The 27,249-nt window shown below is 32.7% G+C and overlaps 2 protein-coding genes across 2 annotated transcripts; one reads left to right on the forward strand and one right to left on the reverse strand.

The window, feature by feature from the left end:
• The first annotated feature begins 5,021 nt into the window (after positions 1 to 5,021).
• Positions 5,022 to 9,541, forward strand: LOC145630498 (polygalacturonase At1g48100-like). The gene is made up of 6 exons (XM_081682764.1): positions 5,022 to 5,604; positions 6,426 to 6,593; positions 6,698 to 6,742; positions 7,253 to 7,460; positions 8,045 to 8,126; positions 8,769 to 9,541. Exons 1-6 carry the CDS (start codon positions 5,176 to 5,178, stop codon positions 9,268 to 9,270), a joined length of 1,434 nt encoding a protein of 477 aa, XP_081538890.1. The 5' UTR covers positions 5,022 to 5,175; the 3' UTR covers positions 9,271 to 9,541.
• Positions 9,542 to 9,984: 443 nt separating this feature from the next.
• Positions 9,985 to 25,027, reverse strand: LOC145631957 (putative inactive DNA (cytosine-5)-methyltransferase DRM3). Its single transcript, XM_081684193.1, has 12 exons — positions 24,786 to 25,027; positions 23,566 to 23,654; positions 23,329 to 23,457; positions 22,860 to 22,956; positions 22,642 to 22,688; positions 20,032 to 20,142; positions 18,933 to 19,040; positions 16,716 to 16,815; positions 15,883 to 15,992; positions 14,770 to 14,872; positions 14,357 to 14,436; positions 9,985 to 11,730 (listed from the first exon to the last, which is right to left on the reverse strand). Exons 2-12 carry the CDS (start codon positions 23,569 to 23,571, stop codon positions 10,333 to 10,335), a joined length of 2,289 nt encoding a protein of 762 aa, XP_081540319.1. The 5' UTR covers positions 23,572 to 23,654; positions 24,786 to 25,027; the 3' UTR covers positions 9,985 to 10,332.
• Between the last annotated feature and the right edge of the window lie 2,222 nt (positions 25,028 to 27,249).

Raw genomic sequence — 27,249 nt, forward strand, 5'->3', positions numbered from 1 at the left:
TATTGTATATGTGAGAATACAACAATGTAAAACAAGTATAAGTGAGATTAATTGAAAATAAAATTACAATCAAATAATAGTAAACTCATACAAAATTTTTAAAAAAAATGAATTTATTATTTAGAATTACAGCTCAAAGGGGCAAATATTCTTGGAAAATTACAATAATAAATACATCATTAATTTTTATATATTTTCAAGTCATTATGATATTATTATTTATTTATTTATGAAATTATATTTTCTTTTACATGGTTGGTAGTGGACGTGGAGAGTTTCAAATTGGCCCGTGAATCGTTTAATTCTGTTGTCTCATCTCTTCATTCTACGCCTATAATATTCTATCTTCCAACCACAAGAAGCAATCCAACAAAAAAGAGTCACGAGATTTTGTGTTTTTATTTTTTATTTTTAGGTTAGACTAATTGTTATTTGACATGAACCACAACAAATAGATTATAGATTTATCTTTCTGTCCTCTTTTTATTCTTTCTTTCTTTCCATCATCAAATTGTCCAAACAATGCTTATCAAGTTTTTCTGTATCACTTTTATTACACTAAAAAACAATCCATTATTGAAATCACATGACATTTTATATGTTGAAGAAGATCATAGAATGATGTACGTCAATTCTAATTGATCACAACTTTATGTGTTAGGAAATTAATTACAATGAATTGAAATGTTTATCAAACATATAATTGAAATAGAAACACTTGTATTTGACTCTTATTGATCAATTCACATGTAATTGTGTATCATACAATTTTATACAATCTTTATACAACATAGTTTTGGTTATGCCAAAAATAAGTTTTAAAAAGTTTTAGTAAAATAAGTCTTAATCGAGTACTTCAACTTTGTCAAAAATAAAATAAAATAAAAAATAAAATAATAATAATAATAATAATAATAATAATAATAATAATAATAATAATAATAATAATAATAATAATAATAATAATAATAATAATAATAATAATAATAATAATAATAATAATAATAGACCTGCCGATGTGTTACTTTATTCATGGGATCGTGGTCGTGATGTATGTGTCGATTTCACAGGGTCTTCTCCTTTGACACAGACAGGGCTATCTGACTTTGTTCCGGGACGGGTTGTGGCTGATGCGGCTCATCGGAAGTGGGTTAAGTATGAAGCTCGTTGTCTGGCGATTGGATATGATTTCATTCTCTTCTCCTTTTCTTCGCTTGGCGATTTAGAGAAGGAGGTTGTTGCGTTGCTGAAGTGGATTCAAAGGTTCTCAATGACGCAAGACATTAGGGCTCGTCATTGGGGCTCGTGCTGCAGCTCATATATTCACTAGGGTAGGTTTTGCTATAGCTAGAGGAGAGGCTCAGATTGTATCTCGACTTCCCACTAATTTATTGTAGGTTGTATGACTTTTGTTTTTGAGATAATAATAATAATAATAATAATAATAATAATAATAATAATAATAATAAGTAAATCAACTATTTCCCTCTTCTTTACTACGTAATACAAGTGGAAAAAAAATGAAAAACAAAAATAATATGATCAATAAATAAATAAAATATAATATCATAAATACTTCAAAGTAAAAGTAATTTGATAAATAAATAAAGTGGAATGCTAAATACCACCGTCTATTTTTATCATAACATTATTTATAATATCATAAATTCCTTTAAATATTCCGTACATAGTGCTTTGTATGAAGCGACGTACAATTGTACAAAGGCCAAATGAATTTGACCCCAATCTATTTTGGTTCATTAATGATACTTCTAATTATTGGATCATATTTTGAAATTAAAGACCAAGTACGAAGTAATTATTAGGAGAACGAGGGAATATTATCAATTTATCATTCATGTACCAGCTAAACAATTGTGAATTGTCGCTTATAATATGAAAAGAAAAACCACTAACAACTAATTTCATTTAAAGAAACTATGGGCACCCTGTCCTCTATTCCACCTGAATTAAATTGTACTTATAAATACATACAATACTGTTTTTAGTAGATAGGGAAAATGTCAAGTCGAAAATTTTCTGATTTTTAAACTCGGGTTAAAAACCTTCAAGTGAGAGATTGTTAAATACATCCAGGTGCATGGTTTACCCATGAGCATTTTATTCTTATTTTGATGATTGTTTTTCATTTATTCATCAAATGAAAAGCAAAAACTAACTTCGGGTTGGTTGGATGCACGATACATCCGAGTGTGTATAAAATATTGGGATAGGTAGCGCGTTTTGTGTGCCGCTAGTAAAAGAATACAATAACTCTATAACACTAATCGAGTAAAGCTTATAACATTGACCAAATAACCTCTACGACATAACACTGACGAAGTAATCTCTATAACACTAACAAAGTAACCCCCATGAATCCATGATGGCTAGCCATACCGTGTGGGCCGTGTGGCCAACCACGCACATATGAAAATTAGTAAAATTTATTTTCCTAGAAAACAAATTCTTATAGAACTTTTTTTATTATATATTTTTCCATTAGGTCAAGTCTTATTTGGTGGGAAAAGTACATATTGAGTGTAGACTTAAGATAAATAATCGAAAAACTAAAGAGAAAATAACTCGATTTGATATCAAATCCAAAAATATGGTACTCTATTTGTTAATATCAGATTAATCCAACATGTTGGTATTTGATACAATATACGATTCGAAAATTGATTACCCAATATACGAGTATATAAAATAATGACTTATTTCATTATTAGTTTTCATATACCATATATATCCAATAACAATAATAGTTCGAGTATTCGACCCATTATCATCCAAACCCTATTTTGTAATAGTAGAGTATGGGGAGAGATATGTAAGCTCGCACTGGCAGTATACAATAGAGCTAGTTACCGACGTGTTGAGCTCTCTAGTAGGAACCTTAAAAGGACAGAAAAGGCTAAAAAATGGAAATTGCATCATATTGTACAATAAACTAGTTTCAAAGCTTCGACAAACAAGGGGGGACTTAAAAATAACAGAGATCAAATTAAAAGTAGAAAGTGGGACATTTTAGATAGTTTGTGAGCCACAAAATTTGCAACAAAAACAATACTTCTACTACTACCTTGTTTTTACACTTCACTAAAAACATTGAACGAAAGAGATAAACATAACAATAAAAAAATGTAACAAAAGTTTGGTAGAAATTTCAGTTAATAGAAACAAATACATGATGCCAAAAAATGCCACTAAAAATAGAGGCCGACTCATTTAATAAATAATTCTATATGAAGTTCTTCCTATTATTTAGTACAAACTAGACAGTAGGCACGTCATGTATAATACCATTTTAGGTACTGGATTATGGAGCCAATTTGTATTTCTTAGTTTTCATATTATATTATTGGTTTAAATGTACGTATAGATGTGGCAAATGGAATTATATTATTACTCATAAATTACTCGATTGTACGTAGTTTTGGAATTAGATAATTTGATTTTGATATGAATTAAAATTGTTCGTATTTAAAACAATTGAGCTTACAATTTATGTGACACGTCAATCAACTCTATATGTTATAAAACTTACATAAATTGAAGATTGGGCTAGCCTAAATATGTTAACTACTTGAGCAAATTAAACTTGAACCAAACTCGAAGCAAATGTGACATCTACATTCTCTTAGGTAATGTTGCTACAATTTGTATTGAGTTGTATCTATTTTGTGTGTTTACTTTGTTCATTAGCTTTTTTATTATTTGCTAATTTTCAATAAGGATTTTATATTTTTGGAACTCCAAAAATACAATAAGATATCAACAGTGTCAAAGTAACAAATCGGAGCATTGCCTGATCACACAATAGTTTTGCCTCTAAATATATATATGAGGCAACTATTTTGTAGTATTTGGACCAAAGAAGCAAACCAAATATGAGGTGTTAGATTTAGATATTAGAGCTTTCACCAATTAATTTCTATACAATAAGTTTGGATTGTATTGGTATAATAATTTCTACATTATTATACAAATACAAATCAATTATAATTATTCTTTCTATTGATTGAAGGAATTTCATTATTCCTTTTTTTATTAAAAAATAAAAATCCTATACTAAAAGAGGAAATTATCAAGTATAACTCTTGTGAAAGTGCCAGCAGATTGAGACAGATTTTTATTGAACTCCAACAATTGGTATATAATCCAAGATTTTGTTAGACATGATTGGCTAAAAAAAATATCTAAAATTCTTTAAGATCTTATATTGAAAGAGGACAAAGATAATGGTAAAAAAAGACATAAATCATATACATATACGTATATGTGAGAGACCCACTATTCAATAATACACTAACTTTCTCCATCAATATATACAAAATAAGAGTTAGGATTTACAAAATATGCACTATATAATATGAAGTAATAGTTTTATTTTCGCGTTACAAATCAAGAATAAGTCTTATTCAATTCACGTCGTTATACCATCTATATGATCTAATGGTGAAGCTACTAGTATATACATTAACTTAAACAAACCATGTATATATATATATATATGATATGACCAAAAGATATCAAGAGAAATTCAAATTTTGACTAATACGGAGTATAAACTAAAATTAGCATAACTACTAAGATTTAAACTAATTTCACAATTTCATTTATTGTAATACATTGTGTTTTAATTAAATTAAAAAGTAATAAATAAATCAAATCCAAACCTAACCCTTTTATTTGAACAACAAGCTTGAATTGTGAATTTGTGAGATGAATAAGTGTACACCATTATTTCCCTGCAAATACAAAACTTAGTCTCTTCATAAAGATCTTGGATCAACCAAAACCTGACACGCGTCGCTTTTGGAGTGCAAGCACAACTCTTTGGTGTTCCAACTCGGCATTGAAACTCCAAGTATACATCACAGCCTCAACTTCATGAAAATGGTCCCATACTTCATTTCTTTTAACACTTTACATTTAACTCTATTTACTTATTTTCCATAAATTACTTCCCATTGTTTATATAACTACTCAACAACCAAATAAAAAATAACAATTTCTTTGTTGTCAAATTCCTTTTCACTTACTTATTTATAACACCTTTTTCCCTATATAAATACTCATTGAAGTTCACTTCATTTTCACAAACACATAATAACAAAACTAACCAAAACACAATTTTATTTTTTTATTTTTTTCACTCCTTATTTTAAAATGGAGCATTGTTCGTATTATACCTTTGTCATATTAATATCGATAATTTTAACCCACCATTTTACAAATGTGTTATTAGTAGAAGGAAGAGCTCATTATCATAAGAAAAAAGGTGGGAAATCTTTAGTACCATCTTCTCCTAGTTATGCTCCTGTTCCAAGTGGTGATGATCAAATTTCACCTTCTCCTCCTCCTGTTGCTCCTTCTACTCCGTACCCGAGCCCCGACTCGGAAGGGCCGTGCATATTCGACGTGACCTCGTTCGGGGCAGTCGGAGATGGCTCGAGTGATGACACTAATGCTTTTCAGGCTGCTTGGAAGGCGGCGTGTGCCGTCGAATCGAGTGTTGTTCTTGTTCCTACTAGAGGGAAGTTCATGATCACTTCCTCTATTTTTAGTGGCCCGTGTAAGCCCGGCCTTGTGTTGCAGGTAAACCCTATGTTTTGATGCTTATCATATAATAGTGTTGTCACTAAACATTTAATTACCTTCTAAAAACTTATTTTTTGACTTTTAAATTATTAATAAGTGAATTAATAAACTCCTAAGTTGTATGCTTGTATATATGGGGTTATTATTTAAGTTATACTCCGTACTATATTTAATTTAACAATACAAAAAAGGGTTAAAAAATTAAGGTAGGGGATGTGTGTGGAGCTATAATTAGATTAAGAAATAATAATTACATTAACAATTAATTGAGATTTATAAGGAAAAGATTAAATTTAAACTTACATTTGAGTAATAGTTTTTTAGTTCATAGTTTGAATTTTTAAGCATATAAGAAATTAGAAATGAGTAGGCATATACAAGTTTTCTAACTTATTATGTTCTCACAAATTTAAATTTTGATAGAGGTAGAAAATAGTACACTAGATTTAATTAGTTGGCTCATCCTATACTTCGCGCCAATTCGAATTTTGTTCATACTACAATATGCCTACATATTGGTAATATTAATTACTATGTTGCCAAAAGAAATTAAAGCATTTATTAAATTACAAAATTAAGTATGTGGGGAGAGTTGGAAATGATACACAACTACACGAGCAGCTATATTTATTATTTGATGATGAAAATATATTCTCTAGTTCGAAAATTTACATTCCTACTGACATATTTACGTATCACCATTCAATTTAAGGACGTGAAATATCGTTAATTTTGAGTCCAATTGAATACCCCATAATAAATACTCGAAAGTCGAGCTTGGTGTAATAGAGAGATGAAACGTGTGTTGTATGGTACAGATTGATGGTATATTAATGCCACCAGAAGGACCAGATTGCTGGCCGGAATCAGACAGCAAAAGGCAATGGTTAGTGTTTTACAGATTAAATGACTTCACCTTAAATGGCACTGGAACCATTGAGGGTAATGGTCAAAAATGGTGGGACCTACCTTGTAAACCTCACAAGGTAATTATTTCTTAATTAACCTAATTAGTATTATTAAAAAAATTTATTGCTAATGCAATCTTAATTGGGTTTAACAATTTTGTGTTGTTGTTTCTATGTTTCAGGGTCCACATGGATCAACATTGCCTGGACCATGTGATAGTCCTGCTGTAAGTTACCATTTATTTCTTACTTTTACATTTTTTATTAACATAATTTTACTAGGAAAAAATATTAAAAATTATAATTGTAAGATTCTTTATTTAATTTTGGAATTTTATTGGGGGAATCACTTTTTTGTATGAGGTTATCTTGTTATTCATGAAATTTTGATCCTTAAATTGAGCATTTTGTTTTTACACATGTGAATGGAATATACTTTGAGCAAGGAATGTACATAGGAAAGGAAATAACCAATAGTGAATTGATTTGGGCGTTGAGTCGCAAAATAGGTGATGTAAATGGGGTTTAATCACGTTAAAATTTAATCCCTTGAATTGTTAATCACCAACATGTTTTTGAAAAAATTCAAAGGGATTGAGTCGTTTGCTCCTTTGAGAGGAGTTTCGAATTTATAACCATGATGTGTTACATGTGTATGATCATATCACAAATATAATTACATATGTTATTATGATCATATCCTTATTTTGTACTTACAAATTTTAACTTTAATGCAGATGATTAGGTTCTTTTTGAGCAACAATACAAGAGTGAGTGGCCTAAGAATTCAAAACAGTCCTCAATTTCATGTAAAATTTGATGGATGTGATGGAGTATTAATAGACAAGATCCAAATTAATTCTCCTCAAAGCAGTCCCAACACTGATGGCATCCATGTTCAAGACACTAGAAATGTTGGCATTTACAACTCCATGATTGCTAATGGTTAGTCAAATTATTTACTTAAGTCTTTTTGTATTATTGCTAATACTATTAGTCAAATAATTATTCCTAGATCAAGGTCAAACTAACCAAAGATCAAATACAACTTTTTTTCTTGAATATATATGTATATATTGTGATGATTTGTAATTTTATTAGAAAAGTAAGTCAACATTTGTCTTCCAATCAGAGTCGAGACTAAAATTTTATTTTAAGAGACCAAACAAACAAATTTTAACTTTTGCTTATAAAATTATAAGTAGAGTAAGGTTTCAACTTCCAACCCGCACCCTTAGGTTCCACCCCTGCTTCCAAGTGGCACACGGAATTTCATTTGTCTTCCAACGAGGGTCGAATTAGATTTTTTTTTAACGGGACCAAACAAAGAAATTTAACTTTTTCCTATAAAATTATAAAAGATTATCGAGCTAAGGATCTTTTCCACTCACCTGTATTGCACCCCTAGTTCCAAGTGGCACATGAAAAAAAAAATTAGTCTTGTGATTAACTCGTTGTTAGTAAGTATATTCCTTTTAATTAGTGATTGATGCGAAAATTAATGTGATTAATTATGTTAATGATGACAGGAGATGATTGTATATCAATAGGACCAGGTTGTTCAGATGTGGATATACAAGGGGTGGTGTGCGACCATAGTCACGGGATCAGGTGAATAGTGTTATTTAACGTGAACTCTCTTACTTTCAATTATATAATATTAATATTAACACATGAATTTAATTGTCTTTTTCTTCATGCTAAAGAACTTCCTAGAAAAGGACTTTTTTGGTGTGTTTTTCTTTGGCTTTTATGTTTGGTTGGAATTAGTGTAATTGTATACAATATTCATGGTGTTCAGTGAAACAGCCGAATTTAATTGAAAATTCAGCCTGAAATTATATAATATTTTCCATAAGATATATAAGATGTAGTATTAATATTAAATTTATTTAAGTTTAAAATATTAGCTTAGAGTTAGAGACCAGTTTTGAAGCTCATAAGATTATTAATTTAAAATTTATTTAAGTTTAAAAAATAAAATTTGTTTCACCAAATTGATTATACAGAAAGTGTATCACATTAGCAGAAAACTTATACCCGAACTTATATTATTTGAAACTATTTGCCTTTTATATATAGCGTGTGAATTGAACTTGAGTAGCTTATATCTACACTTAATATATACATATAGCCTTTTTTTCCTCTATCTTTTCATTATTGGTATGAACAAAGCCTAAGAATTTTTGTGCATTTCTTCCTTTCCCAAAGATATTGAGCTAACCAACAGTCCTTGTCTTGTCTAATTGTTAGCATTGGAAGTCTTGGAGTGCACAATACGCGCTCATGTGTGTCAAACATAACGGTAAAAGGCGCCTTGATCAAGAACTCGGACAATGGAGTGAGAATCAAGACATGGCAAGGAGGGTCAGGCACAGTTTCAGACATATCATTTCAGGATATTCAGATGGAAAACACAACTAACAGCATCATAATAGACCAATACTACTGCCTTACAAAGGCCTGCAGGAACGAAACCTCGGCTGTTTACCTCTCAGGAGTGACTTACAAGAACATCAAGGGCACGTACAACAACGTTCGTAGTGCACCTATTCACTTTGCCTGCAGTGATGCAGTGCCCTGCACCAATATAACAATGTCGGAAGTCGAGCTTTTGCCTGCTCAAGGGGAGCTTGTGGATGACCCCTTTTGTTGGAATGCTTATGGGATTCAAGAGACTTTAACTATCCCTCCTATTGAGTGTTTACAAGATGGTATGCCGCTTTCGCTTGGAGAACATGTTGATGGTTGTTGATTTCTAGTGTTTGGTTATGAATTTTATTTGAAGCTACATTTTTTTTAGATAGGTGAATGGATCTATATATGTATACAACATAGAGTCCTTGCATTTATTTTTTGGAGGGGCTTTGATGATTTTCATTTGTTAGGATACAATGTAGTAATAGTTCATCCCATTTGGGATTTTTCTCCCTTGTTGTGTGATGAAATTATGGGACATGATTATGTCTATTGTATGGATTGATTTGATATGTTTATATAGATTGAAGCACTTTTATTTGATCTCACCCTTCATTCATTATATTCCATGATCAAGTTACTGCTTAAATATACCAAGAATTGAGGTTTTATGGTTATTACAAAGTATTTACTTTAAATTATTTTGCTTTTATCTTCTCTAATCTCTTCTTCAAAGTGCATGCTAAGGAAAATGTATAGAGCATTATTGTCTAGGAGTTTTAGCTAAAAATTGCTTGAATTTGGACAAACCAAAGTGCTAAAGAAAATCTAGGCTTTGGTATAATCTAATGTCACCTGTCACATTAGAACCCACAAAATGGACTAAAATAATGAATTGATTCTCGTTTACAGAACAAGTGAAAAGAAAGGGAAATCCCTATTTGTTGCAATAAATCTAGAGAAAATTATAGGTCAGTGGTTAGGTTTTTTAAATAATAGGGAACAAATGGAGTAGTATTCCAATGACAAACTAAATGCGAATGCAAATGGCTTTGAACAATAAGATAAGATGGATATCATTAGATTAGAAATAACAATAATTATACGAGATCTGAATAGTAATACATGATTTATCAGCTAATCGAACAGTACTAAAAAAAATTACTAGTTAGCAAACTGGGGAGCATGCTTCTTTGATTAACATTGAAGAGCAGCTCCTTATAAGCATTTGATGTTCATTTGATTTGTTCACCACTCAGTAAATGTAACTGAGAGTCTGAGTTACATTATGATTTATGACAGCTTATTACATTCTCAAGCTCTGAAAAATGGGTTATCTATGCAGCGCCATTCCAGTCTGCTACACTAAACTCTTGCAGAATAGCGACTTTATTGCTTGTCATGTCCTTCCCATCATACTTCTTACCCGTTGCAGGACACGAACAAATTCATAATACAATGTGAAGTCCAACCCTACATCTTCACCATTTCCAGGAACTATCTTAGAGCCTTTTTCTGAAGATGTACATGGGTTTTGGCAAACAACAAGGTCGAAACCACCAAACCTTTTCATGAGGAACTCCAGTTTATTAATTGTCAGCTTCTGAATACCTTCAATCTGTACCAACTCCCCTGCTTGATCAGTATTCTGCCACCATCTTCTCAAAATCTTACGTTTGGTTTCAGAGGACTCCACTGAAACAACAGCTTTCAAATAAATTCCAAGCCGATTCAATGCCACTTCTGCTCCGCCAATCCCACTATAAAGAGACAACAGAGTTATCCCACCAGGGAATAGGGGCTTCAAAACAGAGAGATAATATCCTAATGTATCAGTTTGAAAGCAAAGCTTCAAGGATTCAAGCCTCTCCACCAAATTCAAGTCAGGATTTTTTGTATGGTATATCGGATATCCTAGAATGCGTTCCAAATGTTCTGGTTCCATGGGGGCAAGCTTTTGTGGGCCAGCCCAAACAAGATTCATTGTACGACAATAATAGACTACTTTTGTTTGACGTTCACTTGAAAGTACACCTCGAGAGCTGACTAACATCTTTCCCAAGCTACTACAAATTTGAGTTGATCCCACATTATCAGAATTAATACAGCTTAATTGCTTCCTTGTATCCCATGACGGCCACCACTTCTTCGCGTGTGGTATCGCTTCTTCAATTGACATTGGCGACTTTGGATCAACATGGAACCGATCTTCAGTAGGAAGATTATGTATGTATCCTTCCATTCTGCTTAAGGCGGAAAAATGTTGAGTATTAACATGTTCCGGTTGGAGTGCATACAAATATTGAGATACTTTTTGCCACTCGTCGGCAGATATATTCACAAAATTTCCGTATAAGAAATAAGGAGGTCCATGAAACACTTTATCAATACCTCTTCCAGACGGCCTTGATAGCTTGGGTATTCCAGAATTGTCACCTAAGGTTTTACCCTGCGGGGATGGATTGTTGCCAATCGTAAGAGTTTTTGATTTTTTCCGAGAATAGCAAGAACGAGTACTCAAATCTTCATATTCTTCTTTTGGCCTTTTACCCTTTATATCAGCTAAATCAAAATCCCTGATAGAAGAACTCGGCTCATCAAAATATTCTTCCTTTGGCTTTATACCTTCGTACATATTCCCTAAGCCCATGCTGCTCCTTTGAGAAAAAAAGTCTTCATCAAATTTTTCAGATTTAACAGCAAATATATCACCACCACTATGCCCATGCATTCCCTTGATACGATACCAAGAACCATCATGAGATGAACTCTTCATCTTTGAAGGCACCGAAGCATTCTGCACAGAAAACAAGGGGAAAAACAAAATAAGCAATCACAATGAAGAGGATATACTTGATCATGCTGTGCAAGGGCAAATATAATGCATCTAAAATATAGCACCTAGCTGACCCAATAATAGGACCAGGTTGCTTGTCATCAAATTATATATTCCCTCAAAAAAAAAAAGTTAAATACCAGATTATGACCGAAAAAGAACCAAATTGATTCGATACCTGATAACGACCCAAATTGAAGTTGACCAGAGCACTACTAAATGTCTGAATCAAACACTTACAATGATTTATTTATGTTCTTTCATATGAAGTAATTATTTTTAAAACTCTTGTCTTGACAGCTTTCCACATAGCAGATTACATTTTCAACTATTGCAAATAAAAACCTAATTGATACTCTCTATCTCAGAAAGGAAAACTTTTTTTTTTTTTTTTTTTTTGGGGGGGGGGGGGGGGGGGGGGGGAGGGCATTGTATGTATTAATTTGTGAGAGAAATAAATGTGATAGGAGAGAGTGTGGTGCTTTTAATAATATAAAAACAGAAAACGATTTATTGTTAATTGTGATAGTGGCCCATTTTGGCATAGATACAATAAAAAAAGTGTATGAACTAATCTAGGAAAAACTTGAATGAAAAGTGTGTAAACCATTATAGAACAAAGGCATAATATGATTAACAACATAATAATTGATAAAGCACAAGTCCGCAACAAAGAAGTGTAAATCTCATTGAATTAATGCCAAATTAAATAACAAAAATCGATGTCTATACAATTGCCAAGGTTAAAACTAGTCTTTTGATGCTTTCACTAAACTAGTGAACTATTTGTCTCAAAAAAAAAAAAAAAAAAAAAAAAAAAATCACTAGTGACTAACTCAAAAATGAAAATAGAGAGACCCAGACATCTCTCTTTTGCAGCATTTCTTAAGAGCGATGAAAGTTTTATTGTCAAAAGTACAGTAAAATATAGCATGCAGCCTAATCAACTGCGGCAGTAGGTCACAATCCACATCGGAGCAGAAAATTCATCATCTACAGTCGTTGCATAAATGATCAAGAAAAAGTTCAATGGTGACCTGACTCGTGCAAAATTGACCCAGTTAAGAGTCTTTCGATCAAAACTCGAATAACCCAACAAATCCAAATGATAAACCCGCCCCGATACCCACTCGATACATAATCACCAATTTGATTTTAATCCGCCTAACCAAATGCTGAACAGACCCAATCAAAACTACCCATTTTTTACCTCTATATCTGTCAGAAACAATAATAACACATTAACATGAAAGGCACAAAAGAATGTACCTAACTTATCTACCCTAAAACGAGTGACAAATTATCGAAAGTACTAACATCCCATCCTTGTTCATTTCCACAAAAATGTTCCCAGCAAATACCACACCATTTGGAAAGTGATATGCAATTTCAAGCAAAGGAAATACATGAGCAAATTGGAAAGCAAAAATCTGACCAACCTCCCTCTCAAGAAGTGACACAGTTGACAAGTTGTGTTATTTCTAGGTCTTCCATATAGGCTCACATGTAGTTGATTTATATGCTACCAGTTTTGTTATTTTCCATTCACTCTTTTATCTCTCTTATGCACAAGAAGCACATAGAACACATAAATAATACTATCATAGTGCTCCTATTTGGATGAGGAAATACAGGGACATGTCAAAGAGGTTATCAAAGATAAACAATATACCCTAACACTATGGTTGGATAGTAAAATTTGGAGGGAAGGGAAAGTGAGGGATATGATTTCCCTTACTTGGATAACACACATGGCAAGGGAAGGGAAATGGAGGGATCCATTTTCCTCAAAGTCATTCTATCCCTCAACTCACTTCCAGGCTCCTATTTGGATGAGGAAATAAAGGGACATATTAAAGAGGTATCAAGATAAACTATAAACCTTATGTTAGGATAGAAATATTAGGAGAGAAAGTGAGGGATATAATTTCCCTTATTTGGATAACACATATGGCAAGGGAATAGAAATGATAATGGAGGGATCCATTTTCCTTCCCATTTTAATATACAAAATCTCTCCATTGTTGGAGAGATTTGGAAGGTCACTCTCTTACCTCACCACGACTCTCCTCTCCTCCCTTTCTCTTCCCTCTCTTTCCTTTCCCTCCCTTTCCTTTCACTATTGTTATCCAAACATAGTGTAAAGAGTAGAACTGTGATTATGAATGACAATTGACATAATCTTAGATGCTAACGTCTCAATTTCTATTACACCCTTGAGTAAGAAATATTTACTTTACCAATGAACTGAGTTATAAAATTTTGAGTAACCAAAGTCCACACCAACAGCAGCAGCAGCCAGCTTGTATGGAGTTGACAGACCTACCTCTAGAGGAGGATGTGAAGTATAAAGCTTAACTCTTAGCAAGTCATAAATAGTGAAGTTAGAGTATAAAAACACAAAATTAAATAACAAACTGGGCTTCGAGAAAAAGAGAAACTAGGAGTTAAATGGCCTTCAAAGCCCTTGTAGTGACCATAATAACCATATCATAGGTGGTATACACAAACTTTACTCACTATGAACAAAGTTTACACATATTGTATACACAAACATAAAAATGCGAGAAGGAAAGAGTTGTGAAACCTTAGTACTCAGGCGATAAGATTCACCCATTTGGCTAGCACATATGCAGTTGGCAAGCTCTATGACTGGCACTTCCGAACCTTAAAGGAAAAAAAAAATTAAAAAATAATGAGCACCTTTGTTTTTGGTCACAAGCAAAATCAATGACATGCAACAAGCTCGCCGTAACCATCCACACAGCTACTATTGTTAGATAGTTCAAAATGGCCCCCCTCGGTGAATAAAAATCAAACCCAGGTTTGACCCTTTGACCCACCCACACCAGAAAGCATTTATTTAAGTGATGTTTGAAATCAATTACAATAGCCTATTCAAATTATATATAGCAGAGGTACATAGCCATATGCACACCCTTTTATCTCTGACAGAAGGCTCCAAACAGCTAGCTACCATACATCATAAAGAAATCTTACCCAGCTTTTCAATAGCCAGTGAAACTTCTTGCTCGTTGAATCCCATTTGAAGCAGCTGCAGAGTCTTGTCCATGGTTCCAAATAAAGCATCTGTACTGCAATTCTGTAGTTCAAAATGTATTAATAATTAAAAGAAAATCATGCAACTCTGTGAATCTACCAAACATCTTTTTCCTAGTAAATTACCACAAGGCTGCTCCAGCCCATGATGGATTAACATTTCCTGCAGACCTTTGACTGTACATGGCAAGGATGCTGAAATCTAATTCTGGATCTTGTGATGCAATGATCTAAGAAGTGCACATGATCCCAGATCCGTACTAGGATCTTTTGATTCCACATTAACAAAAAGTAGAATGTGGGGGTCTTAATTTAATTCAAGAATCCCAATTCCCAAGTCGAATAAATAAATCCAAAATGCAAGGGATACAGCAGGATAGGTCCCCATCAGGACACAAAAACAACATACAGGATCCTGGGGAGACCTTAATCGGTTGAGATGAAAGCCATACAGAATCATTAATAGAATTGTGAGAGCTCTTTTTCTCTCTTTAGTTGTCTTGCCTAGCTACGTTGTGTTGGTGCATCAAACAAATGTATACATACTTGTATGCACTTTGTATTAGGTACTTGTTTACCCCGTATAACATTAGATTACTCCCTTGTCCCAACTTAATTCTCATACTCCCTTGTACCAATATTCTATTACCTCTTTTTTCCCACTATTAAAAGTAGTAAGGATCTCACACACTCTCATTCAATAAAAGATATTCCACCACTATCTTCCATGCTTTTCAATTAAAATTTAATGGATAAGCCAACAACAGTTTATCACCTAAAACTCTGTGCAAGCCTTCCTATGATCATTAGATTGGGACAGAGGGTACTAGCTTGGACATATGGACAATTCAGTGAATTAACGCATTAAGATGTAACATACAATTATACACTTTCTAAGAGAAACTTGTAATACGAAGCTTCAAAAATGTCACACAGCATAAAAGAAAACCAATAATTCAAGCATTAAAATGTAAGTTAGTTCATACACTTTTTAAGAGAAAATTGTAATACCAAGCTTCAAAAAATATATCACGGCATAATCAAACAGCACACCTCATTACTGTCCACATGATCACCATTTGGCAGGCTGTTACCATTTTCACTCTCAGCAATCTGAGCTGCAATGATGAAGTCCACTAGCTCATTGATTGGAGCACTCTTACCTGGTTATAGCACCAAAATAATCCATTTATTTACAATTACAGATGTATGGAAATTATACTTCAATACCCTTTAATTTCTTATATAGAAAATACAGTAATCCCAACAAACTTTTTATATTTAATAGATCATTTGTCTCAAATGCCTAGAAAGCACAATAAGGTTACAATCATATAGCACAAAATCTATATAAACAATAATATTAGGGCAAATAAAATAAATTCAAGCAGCCAGAAGGTTCAGGAAGAAGGATTAAAAATAAAATAAATATATATTAGAGTACCTGTCCTATATTACCATATACTATTGGTGTCAAACAGCATATTGGTAATTTCTACTCCGTAAACTCAAAAGTAAGACTTTTGAGTAATAAATAATAGAGGAAAAAAAAAAAAAAAAAGAACATCCCTGACATTCATTCTTTGAATAGTCCCACCTTTTGATTAACTGAAAAAAAAAATCCCAGGTTAATGCGTAGTGCGGTAGTGGGGTGGGCTTCCTAAAATGACATTAATAAATATTTTTAAAATGCCATGTGTCACATCCTAATTGGTCTCTAGATTTTATTTTAATTAGGAGAACTGGCTCTAAACAATACTTCATATAAACTTTGCCACATATGTACAAAATTACACGTAACTATCTTCTTTAAAAGCAATATGAGCTATAATATTAACTTTATAAAAAAAATAATAATAAAATAACAAGGTTGACCTTCAGCTTACCAAGTTTACTGATTGCAAAGTCAACATCAGCAATAGGAAAATTCATCATTAATAATGATGCCCTCTTGTCACCATCAAGATCCTCAACTGCATCAGGCTCCTACGGACAATGGGACCAAAGGTGAAACTCAAGCGTAGATAAAGCAAAAGAACACTCGCTATAACTTATAAAGGACTAAAATCAGACACTTTAGTGGAGGTCATCAAGCAATAAATGAAATTTTTAAACAATAATACATATTTCAGTTAGGCAAAGCTGAGTAAAAAGAAAGAGTAGCACATACAACATAGGAGATAATTGGAAAATATATATATATTTCTAAGACAATCTCATCAACACATTCAAAAAACAATCAATATTACTGGGAGACAGCATACCAGCCTTTGGAAGGTCAAATTCAACCAAGAAGACTCCGGCATCTCAATGGCCATCTTCAAATTCCTAAAGTCAAGCATTTGTGAGTGGCTTTCTCTCAACCTTGAGAAATTTTGGTAAGTTTGTTTTAAATCAATTTCAATCCTTTTACGTTTTTATTTTTTTTAGATATGTTAACTTAATCTATTAATCTTCTTGGGCAATGGAGGGTGCACAATGGATGGTTGTTGTAAAGGAGAAATAAGGGAGTAAATTTTATAAACCATGGTCCACCTAAGCACTCATTGACAGTATCTTACAAACACAAACCAGAAGTGAATTTTATTAGACTAACTGACAAGTCATGAAGAAATCATCATTGCAAGATTGAACTAAATCTTGTTCAACTAGAAAGCAAATAATGGGGATGGGTAATCCTTCAAGGTCCTTTCCAATTAAATCAAACTATTTTCTTTTTGATGGCTTGATCATAGCCCCTTGATTTCCAGCTATTCCAAAAGCAAACTTTATTTAGAAGGTAACGGTTCCTCTTCTAGTGAGGATCTATAGTGAACATTGGCACTGGGAAGGAATAATACTAATGATATGCTCCAAGAGTGAAGGCAGGGGTTCATTATTTCACCTGATATTTGTCTGATTTTCAGAGCTGATAGTAACTTGTTCACCTACTTGAGGTTGCAATTTTATTTTTATTTTTTTTATAAAAAAAAAGTAACTAGCTAGTCGCTATGGCATAACGCTTCTATGGCAATTACTTGCTCGTTTTTTAATTTACTTGACTAACGTTCCAATAATGGGAAAATCATTTAACTTGACTCATACTATATCACGTAAACTTTTGGTAGCCAAATTCAATAAATTACCCTTATAAAATTCACGAGGGGACAACAATTCATCTGGTCTTTAAGGTAACGAAGTAAACCATGTGCACCAACCACACTTTCTCTCTCCTTTCTTTCAATATTGCGCCAAAGGCCATAGGTGAAGTAAATAAAAACGGAGAAAGTATATGGTAAGTTTGGTAGGGCCAAAACTACAGCGCCTTTTCACAAGCTTCTTTATCTTCTAGTTTGTTGTGGGACAAGATCACTTATATAATGTCATTATAAAGTATGTTGGCTTGGCCTTTTAAGAGTTGCTTGATTAGTTTCATATAAACCGAGTTAACCAGTAATGTTGTTCATTTTGGTGTTGTTTATATATTCAATATTTGCTTTTCAAAAAGAGAAAGAAAGAAGTGAAAAAATAACTACTATAACTACAGGGTATAGCAATGATAACGACAGATTGACAGTGCAAGTAGTAATAGATTTAAAACATAAAAATAAAATAAAATAAATAAATAAATAAATAATAAAGGCATCTAAAGCCATCTGATAGAATATTTCCCTAAAACAAAACAAATACATAACTCAGCAGGAATGTCTGTTCAAACTGTTAAGTGCAGTATTTCTATGTCAATTCATACAGATAAATAAGATAGTAGAAGACTCAAACTCTAGGCATCCACTTCACTGCATAATTTACTCACCCATTTACCTAAATCATACTACGTGGCAAGATTCATCAGTATTTCCTTTCCTAAAAAACATGTGTAACCTTAGGACAATTGCTATTCTTCAACGTTAGTATTATTCATTCTTTCTTATAGTAGAAACTACATAATAAATTACTCACTCCACAAAGAGAAAACAAACTACAAAAACAAAACCATGGGCAAGTTGATCACTGTTCCTTTGCTCCTATGTTGTGTACCATTCATTCTTTTTCATTGCAAAACTATGTAGAATAATGAGTCACGCCATGGAAAAACAAACTAAAAAAACATAACCATAGATTACCTGCTTTGGATGAAATTCTGCAGATGTAATGGCTTCTACATCTTTATCATCATCAAACAAGCTATCCAATGACTCTGATGATGACATAGACTTTGTTCCTTGCAGAGTCTGTGTATAACAAAAGAAAATGAGACAAAGTTAAGATAAGCTTGACTCAGTGTGACAAAGATGAGACATGATAGGGAAAGTATACCAATGTAGCTTCATAAGTTATTATCTGGATCTAATATATTAACAAATTAAATCATCTGCTACTGAGAAGAGACACGTTTAGATAGAGGATATAAGCAAATTTTTTTGTCAACACTCATCAAACATTAAACTTTACAGGTCACGTATCCTAGTCTGTTCTTATACTAAGGAAGATTGATTAATAAAATTTACCATATGTAAGTTCATTCATTGAGAATTATGATTTTACAACCTATTTAAAATAGGTCATTTAGATTGAAACTTGAAAGCATGCAGAAAAAATTGCAGCTGCAATGCCTGCAATCACATTTATGATAGTTTGAATTTGCAGAAACATCATCTCACAACTGCAATGTCACCGACGCATACTAAGGCCGTAGCCTGAATAATCTATGAATTAGAAAGGAAGGTGGCAATTCATTAGCTCATTTATCTCATTTTGTGTCTCTTTTTTTTATCATAATAATATTAATAGAATGCTTTGTACAAAGGGAAATTAACCTTTGTCGCACATTTTGGATGGTTGAGATAGGTTCATATTTGTATATCAACATCAATATTATCCTAATGCTTCTAAAGGAGGATCTCACCCCATGCAGGGTAATGAAGGTAAAATGTATGGAACCCAAACTTTCCCCTTGTCCTCGGCATGCGGTACCCATTTTCAAACTCACACTAATTAAGATGCAACGTAAAATAGTGAGCCATTGTAACTTATTCCATTTAAATAAAAAGTAAAGTAATGGCACATGAATATTACACCATAAAATGGATAGTAGAGGTATAGGTTCACATTAAGAGCTAAAATAGAACTAAGAAGTTCCCTTGGAATCTAATGAATTCACAAAAGCCCTAATAGGACACATCGAGAACTTCCAAAGATGCAGACAAACCAATTATAAAATACCTTCTCTACATGATTCTGAGCATCAGGCACAGGTGGGCTTCTGTTGTAACTACATTCATCAACCAATGGACCCAACGAATCTGATGATTCAGAATTTGACTTTTGATCAGCCTATAGGAAGGGAAAAAAACATGTATAATTAGCCATTGTAGCTTAAAATATAGAAAAACTACCAATGAATAATACAAAGTGACAAAGGTTTTGACGCATTAGCAACCAAGGGAAAAGGAATGAATAGATCATTATAAATTCTATTTACATCATGCATGATGGCATAACACCTTCATTTTCTATTCTTTTTTCTAAGATTCTCTTAAGCATTGTCTTTTCCACTTGTCAGCAACTAACACCAGCATAATAATTAAGCCAGGTATCATGGTGTTAGCAAGACAAATTATTACTAACATGATAGATAAAACACTAGGTGATCAAAATTTAAAAACTAATTCAAAGTGGATGTTGGTCGGAACTAATTTAGTTTAAACAATTCGATTAGAGTTCTACACTATTATAACAAAAACCAAAACCTCTCATCATCCTCTTATTTGGAAAGTATTTCACACTGTTGGAATCTCAGATCCCGATGTTAAGCAGATAATTTTCAATATCAATACCTCTACTGAGAAAAACAGAGAAAACAAAATGACGAAGCTGAAATTGTGGCACCCATCAGCCATTTAATCATCCCATACGTAGTACCCCGTAAAAATTTAACACAAGAAAAACAGTAAATTAAAAATAAAATTCAAACTAAAAAAATGTGCCTCAATTACAAAAGGCATGCGCCCTCGCCTAGGCTCCAAGGATCCTTAGCACCTTGGTGTGTCTAACTCTTTTTAAAACTAAAGATACGAGATCCACATAAAAACAACTTTGTACAACTAATAAAAAATACACAGAACTACCAATTACAATGTTTAAAGCTTTCAAATTACCCCATAATCCCAAAAAGACAATAACTGTTTGTGACGGAAATACAAACAATGTAATGAGGCGTTTGACATCAATATCACAGTTGTACATCGTAATACAAAAAAAAAAAAAAGGGTAGACTACTCTATCCCATATACTTGCTGCTCACCAATCACCATTCATGGGCCATGGGACTATGTCGCAGAACTTTATGATTTTCCAGGGACAGCACCAAACAAGTTCATGTATACCCAAATACTTACCCTGTTCAGTTAGAACACCCAGAGCTTCCACAATTATCCAGTAAAATGCAACACGGAAATTGCTATCAAGCCCAGTAAATCCCCATTATATCTCATGTGATCTATTTAAATAATAAATTCTTAGCTGAGAAAAAGAAAGGTCCACCATTGCTAAGCACACAACAAAATAACAGAAAAAAGCATACATCACTAGCCACTATGAAGGTGTTTGGTTAGGAGCTTTTTGGAGTAAAAAGAGCCTTTGGAGCCAAAAAAGATGTTTGACCATTTCAGAAAGCTCTTTGGAGTGTTTGGTAAAGAGCTTCTTAAAAGAGCTTTTCAGGTTAGGGAAAAAAAAAAAGGAAATTTTGGACACAAAAAAAAAAAAAAAAAAAAAAAAAAAAACACCTTTTAAAACTTATTTTTTGCATATAACCACCTTTTAAAAAAAATGTTGCAAAAGACCACCTATTTTAAAAATTTTGTTGCAACTTACCACATTTTTAGCCAAATTTATCAATTGTTAGAATTGGTGGCCTTTTGCAACTTTTTTTTTTGATAAATTTGGCTAAAAAAGTGGTAATTTGTAACAAAATTTTTAGAATTGGTGGTCTTTTGCAAAAAAAAAAAAAAAAAAAAAAAAAAAAAAAAACATGGTTATATGCAAAAAAATAAGATTTAAAAGGTGGTTTTTTGCAAAAACAATTGATAAATTTGGCTAAAAAAGTAGTAATTTGCAACAAAATTTTTAGATTTGGTAGTCTTTTGCAACATTTTTTTAAAAGATGGTTATATGCAAAAAAATAAGATTTAAAAGGTGGTTTTTTGCTAAAATTCCAAAAAAAAAAAAAAAAAAAGGCACCACACCCATTTTAGGTAAAAAAAAATACCTCTGTTCACATTGCATATACTAATATACCCAATATACCCTTACTTTTACCACTTGTTTATTTAGTTTATGCTTACAAATTTACAATCACATGGACAAATTTGTATTTTTTTTCCTTTCTCTCTCTTCTTTTTTCCCACTAAAAAAAATTGTGCCCTCTCCCCATGGTGCAATATTTAAAGAACGAAAGAGGTAGATTATTTAACCCTAATAATTTCAAAGTTATACATAAAAAATCATGCGACAAAATTAGAGGGGGAAAAAACATGATATTGCTTTAAAATTACAAATCAATGCAATTCTTGAATTTCCACCTGCAGGTTTTTCCTGAATACTGATAATAAATAACTAGCAGGAAAGTGTATAGGTATGTCAACATTATAGGATTTTTAACACAAGTTTTGTAAAGGGAAAAGCAAAATATGATAAGAAAATGATAGACAAAATTGCTATGCTTGGAAATCCCTTAATAGCCAGTCATGCAAATTATATATCAAATGCACAAAATAAACAAACCCTCAACCAAAAAACCATACAAGAAAGAGCTAACAAAACATTCTTACTTACTGAATATGCAAAGAGAGTATCCAACAACAAGCCAGCATCTTCCTCCCCTATGGTTTTCAGAAAGATATATTTTATCAGTAATAATCACATAAATATATATTCACAAACAGAATTAGCTAATACTAGGTCAATTTCTTCTTGCAACTTCCTTTTTCTAATTTGACATATTGCAGCATACATTGCATAAATATTCACGAAGATAAAATCACATTTGTTACCTTTTTCTTTAATCACTTTATCTATTAGAGAAGGAGTAAATCCCATGCCAATGAAAGAAGATCTCAAATTAGTTCCCGATGAGCTGGCAACATTTTCCTGAGAAATATGATATCAAAAAAAGACGTTAATATATCCTGAAAGAAACCTTCTGATCCAGAAACATGAGTCCAAATCCTCAAATTTGCACAACATCAGTGCAATTAAAATTTGTTGCAAAGAAAAGCAAGTCCCCAAAACTTAGAACCACGTATGTAAAAGATAGTAAATATATTGTCATTGGCATGACCACTAAATTATTAACCCAGGAAAAACCATCATAATGTTGATATGTTACTTTTGGAACTTGCATACATATATCACAGTTAGGAGTACAGGAGGTTACAAGTGCAAGAGGGGGGACAATTTAACAGATTGCAATATCTCCATTCAACATTTAGAATAAGTGAACAACAAAAAATTTCACATTACCCCAAGATGCCTTGGCTCTGCAACCTCCGATGTCATTTCAAATCCCAATCCATCTATGTCACGTATGCTTTGGTTTTCATCCTCCCCATCAGATAAACTTTCTGTATCTGAGATGTTTAAAACCTTAGGCTGAAAGAGCCACAGAAAAAAATAGTTACAAATACATATATTAGCCAAAAAACATATTGCGGACATGATGTATCATCTATTAAATCAACAGAAAATTTGAGAGCATACCATCATGAGACACAATATTAGCAACAGTGCTCAAGATGTGTACTTGGTGATCCCCCAAACTACACAACCTGAGCACTTTCTTGAGATTCCTGAAAAAAAAAACAAACACATGCAAGTGAAGCAACCAAAAAAGAGACAAACAATTTTTAAAAAAAAAAATATACTCTGATTACTTTAACTCTTCGGATGAAATTAAAGAGACAAAAAATTTTAAGAATACAGTGGATTAACCATTTAATATAAGGAATACGAGCATCGTACTTATAAAAAGTACTATTAATAGAAGGAAAAAGGCACCAAACAACGCCATACTGTATTAGCAAAGCACACATCCTGGATTTCCTTCATTTGGTACCAGATAAGTAGGACAATTTGATTTATGAGCAAAAAGCGATCACCCCATCACGGGAAAACACAAAAAATAGGAGAATATTAAAATTAATTTACATTAAGTTTGGATACCTATCAATACCTTTCCTATCTCATTCCACACCCAAAACAAGACAAAAATGGGTCGTTCATTCAACCTATCTCCCCTTCATTTCCCACTAACTTTTCACATCCAAGCACACTATATGTGAATGGCACATTCTAACTAAATTTTTTTTTTTTTGAGGAAACACATTCTAACTAATAAATTGCCTACAACATGAGCGACATTCAATTTAACCATCCATATTGACAACAACAAAACAATATCATCAAACAAAAGCACCAAGATGCTCATTGCAACGCCAAAGACAATACGTTCCTACATCTTGAACAGGTAAAGACAGGCCATTCGCTACTCGATTTTGTTAAATTAGCCCAGAACTCCAACAGTCCAATATAATACGAGTACGTAGTACATCACATTCTAGTTCACACGTATTAAAGTTACGCAAACAAGTGATGATCTCAAGATGGCTCAACATTAAAGCTTTCTTGAACAAATTTTTTGAACAACATTGACAATGCCAAAAACCGGACCGAACCGAAACAGACTTTGACCGGAATAACATTTGACAGAAACAAAGAATTCAATTGTAGTCCTAATTGAACCAATTTCCTACATTAGCGACAGAATTAACAAGAAATTGACACCAAAATCAAAATTATAATTCAACGACAACAAAAAATTAGACACCAAACATACATGCAAACTCAGACCAAAATTCATCGAAAAAACAAGAATTCTAACAATCACAAAAGGGGGAAAATAGTTAGGGTTTCTCACAAACCTCACAAACAAAAAATGGCGAATTTACGACATGCAAACTCAGAGGATGCAACTTGAGAAGAGAGAATCCAGCAGTGTCGTCGCCTGTTTCAGTCGATGGTGTGGTCGAAAATGGCGGCGTCGCAACGACGTAGAGTGCGATAGCGGCGGCGGAGAAGGCGGCGTCAGGTGGCGCTGACGGCGGAGGAGAGAGAAAGTGAGTGTGCGCGTGTGTTTGTGTATGACTACTACTTTGACCGTAGATTCAATTAAATAATTTGGAATTTTTTATTTTTTTATTTTTTGTTTTGAGTTTTTTTGACACCAACATATTTCGAACCCAACATTTGATTTTGTACTCTTTTGCTTGACTGATTGTACGTAACTATAAAATAAATGAACCCTTTTACGGTTTTTCCCGTGACTAATTCGAGTATCGAGAACTTATTTCCGGTCTTTGTTACTCCCTCCATCCCCTTTTGATAGCCCCTAATGGGTATTTTTTACGGGAATTAATAAATACAAATAAGAATAGTTAGATTACATTGAAAAAATAAATTGACATTGAGTATGCAAAAAAGTAGAGAGAGAAAGTAATAAAATTACACGGGAAAACAAAAATTACATAGGAAAGTTAAACTTGCACAAATATTATTGCAAATTGGAGGGAATTTTGGTAAAAAAATTTAATATTAATGGTTATTGGAAAAAGCAAATGGGGTGAACATTTTGGGACTAAAATTTGTCCATAAGGGACTATCAAAAGGGGACGGACGGAGTATATGAAAAACTTCTTATGTAGGGTCTGTTCTGATACGATTATTTTCATTTCAGTTCAGTTCAGTTCATCTCTAATAAGTTCAGTTCAATTCAGCTCCTAATTTCCTTCTCTTATAAAATATTCAGTTTAGTTCACCTCAGCTTTGTTCAGTTCAGTTCAGCTCTAATAAGTTAAGTTCAGTTCAATTCAATTCAATCAATGAGAACAAACCCTTAGTGTAAAGAAACTTGTTAAACAAAGTCGTAAGGGTTACGTTTAAGAAGTTTTTTAACGAAAATATTAGAAGTATAAAAAGAAAATATTGAGAATTAATATACATTAACTATATTGATTCACGCGTGTTTATAGCATGATTTCTCGTATTAATACTTCGTACCAGTTAACGAAATTAGTTTAATGCTTATCCCTTTTATATGTAGATGGACTACATGTATATATATATTACTCAAAAAGAAATATTAAGACAAATAAACATTAATTTCATTTGACTATTGCATGATTATATGCTTATATGTAGCCGATTACATACATAATTACCCAAAAAAGAAATATTAAGTATAGATAAATATTGATTACATCGACCCACATGTAAAAGTTATAAAATTACCAAATTTAAATATTTAAAAATATACTTCTATGTAGGTCTAAATGGTATAGGTTGTCCCCTTTCATATCCATCCAAAAGTCTAAACTCCAAACACGCACATTTGCGAATAGTGCGTTCTAACAAGATCGTCCAAAACAAGAGTGCACCATTTCACCACAAGAGGTATGTGGCATATGTAAGAGATAATAGGTACTAATTGCGGAATAAACATGAATCATATTCATAAAGTACCTAATCCCAATATCTAATGCATAACACATAAAGAACATATAATTGTACCTTTGAAGCGTGATTCCACGTGCGATCGAGCAAGAAAAATAGGAGATAAAGAACCCCAAGCGTGATTCCTCTACTTGGTCCACGGGCACAGATTAAGACCTCCACTAATGCTAGTTAGCTGCAATTGAACCCTTCAATTGACCTTCTATGGAGAAGAGCGAGTAACGAACCGCCATGAACCACCACACGCGCCACCAAGGGTGGCTGCCGGACGAAGGGATGAGAGAGATAGCCGTGAGATAGAGAGAGGAATTAGGGTTTTGGGATTGGTTGACTTGATGTCAAAATATACTGTGTGTGAATTATGACTGCTTGCAAACAACCCTAGGCATGGATCTTTTTTATAGATCTCATCTCTAAATAAGAGCTCATGTCAAAAGTCCAAAACCTAATTCCAATCTAACTATGCTAGACCAATCCATTTCATGATTAGTTAAAATTCTTGGCTGCATTCTAATGCATCCAAGATAGTTGCACCAAGGCAAAACGCAGCCTCCACTGAATAATTCATCTTCTTCTTTAAGTTTCATTTTTTATGATTCTCTTTCTTCACTTTCATAATAATAATTTTGATCTCAATTTTCTCTCTCCTCTCTCCCATCTTCCATTCGAAATTCTCTCTCTCCTCTTTCTTCTATTTCATTTGACATTTTCTCTCTCCTCTGTTATATGCAACACTATGGATTTGGTTGTTAATCTTAATGAGATCATCAATGATGGTTAGTTTTTGTGTTGTTTACAATTAGTTTAATTAAGTTAGACTTTGGATGAGTTTGTAATTGTTTTTGAATTTATAATTTGATGAGTTTCAATATACTC

The sequence above is a fragment of the Chenopodium album genome, chromosome 5, assembly GCF_948465745.1.
Source record: "Chenopodium album chromosome 5, dcCheAlbu1.1, whole genome shotgun sequence".
NCBI classification, from domain to species: Eukaryota; Viridiplantae; Streptophyta; class Magnoliopsida; order Caryophyllales; family Amaranthaceae; genus Chenopodium; species Chenopodium album.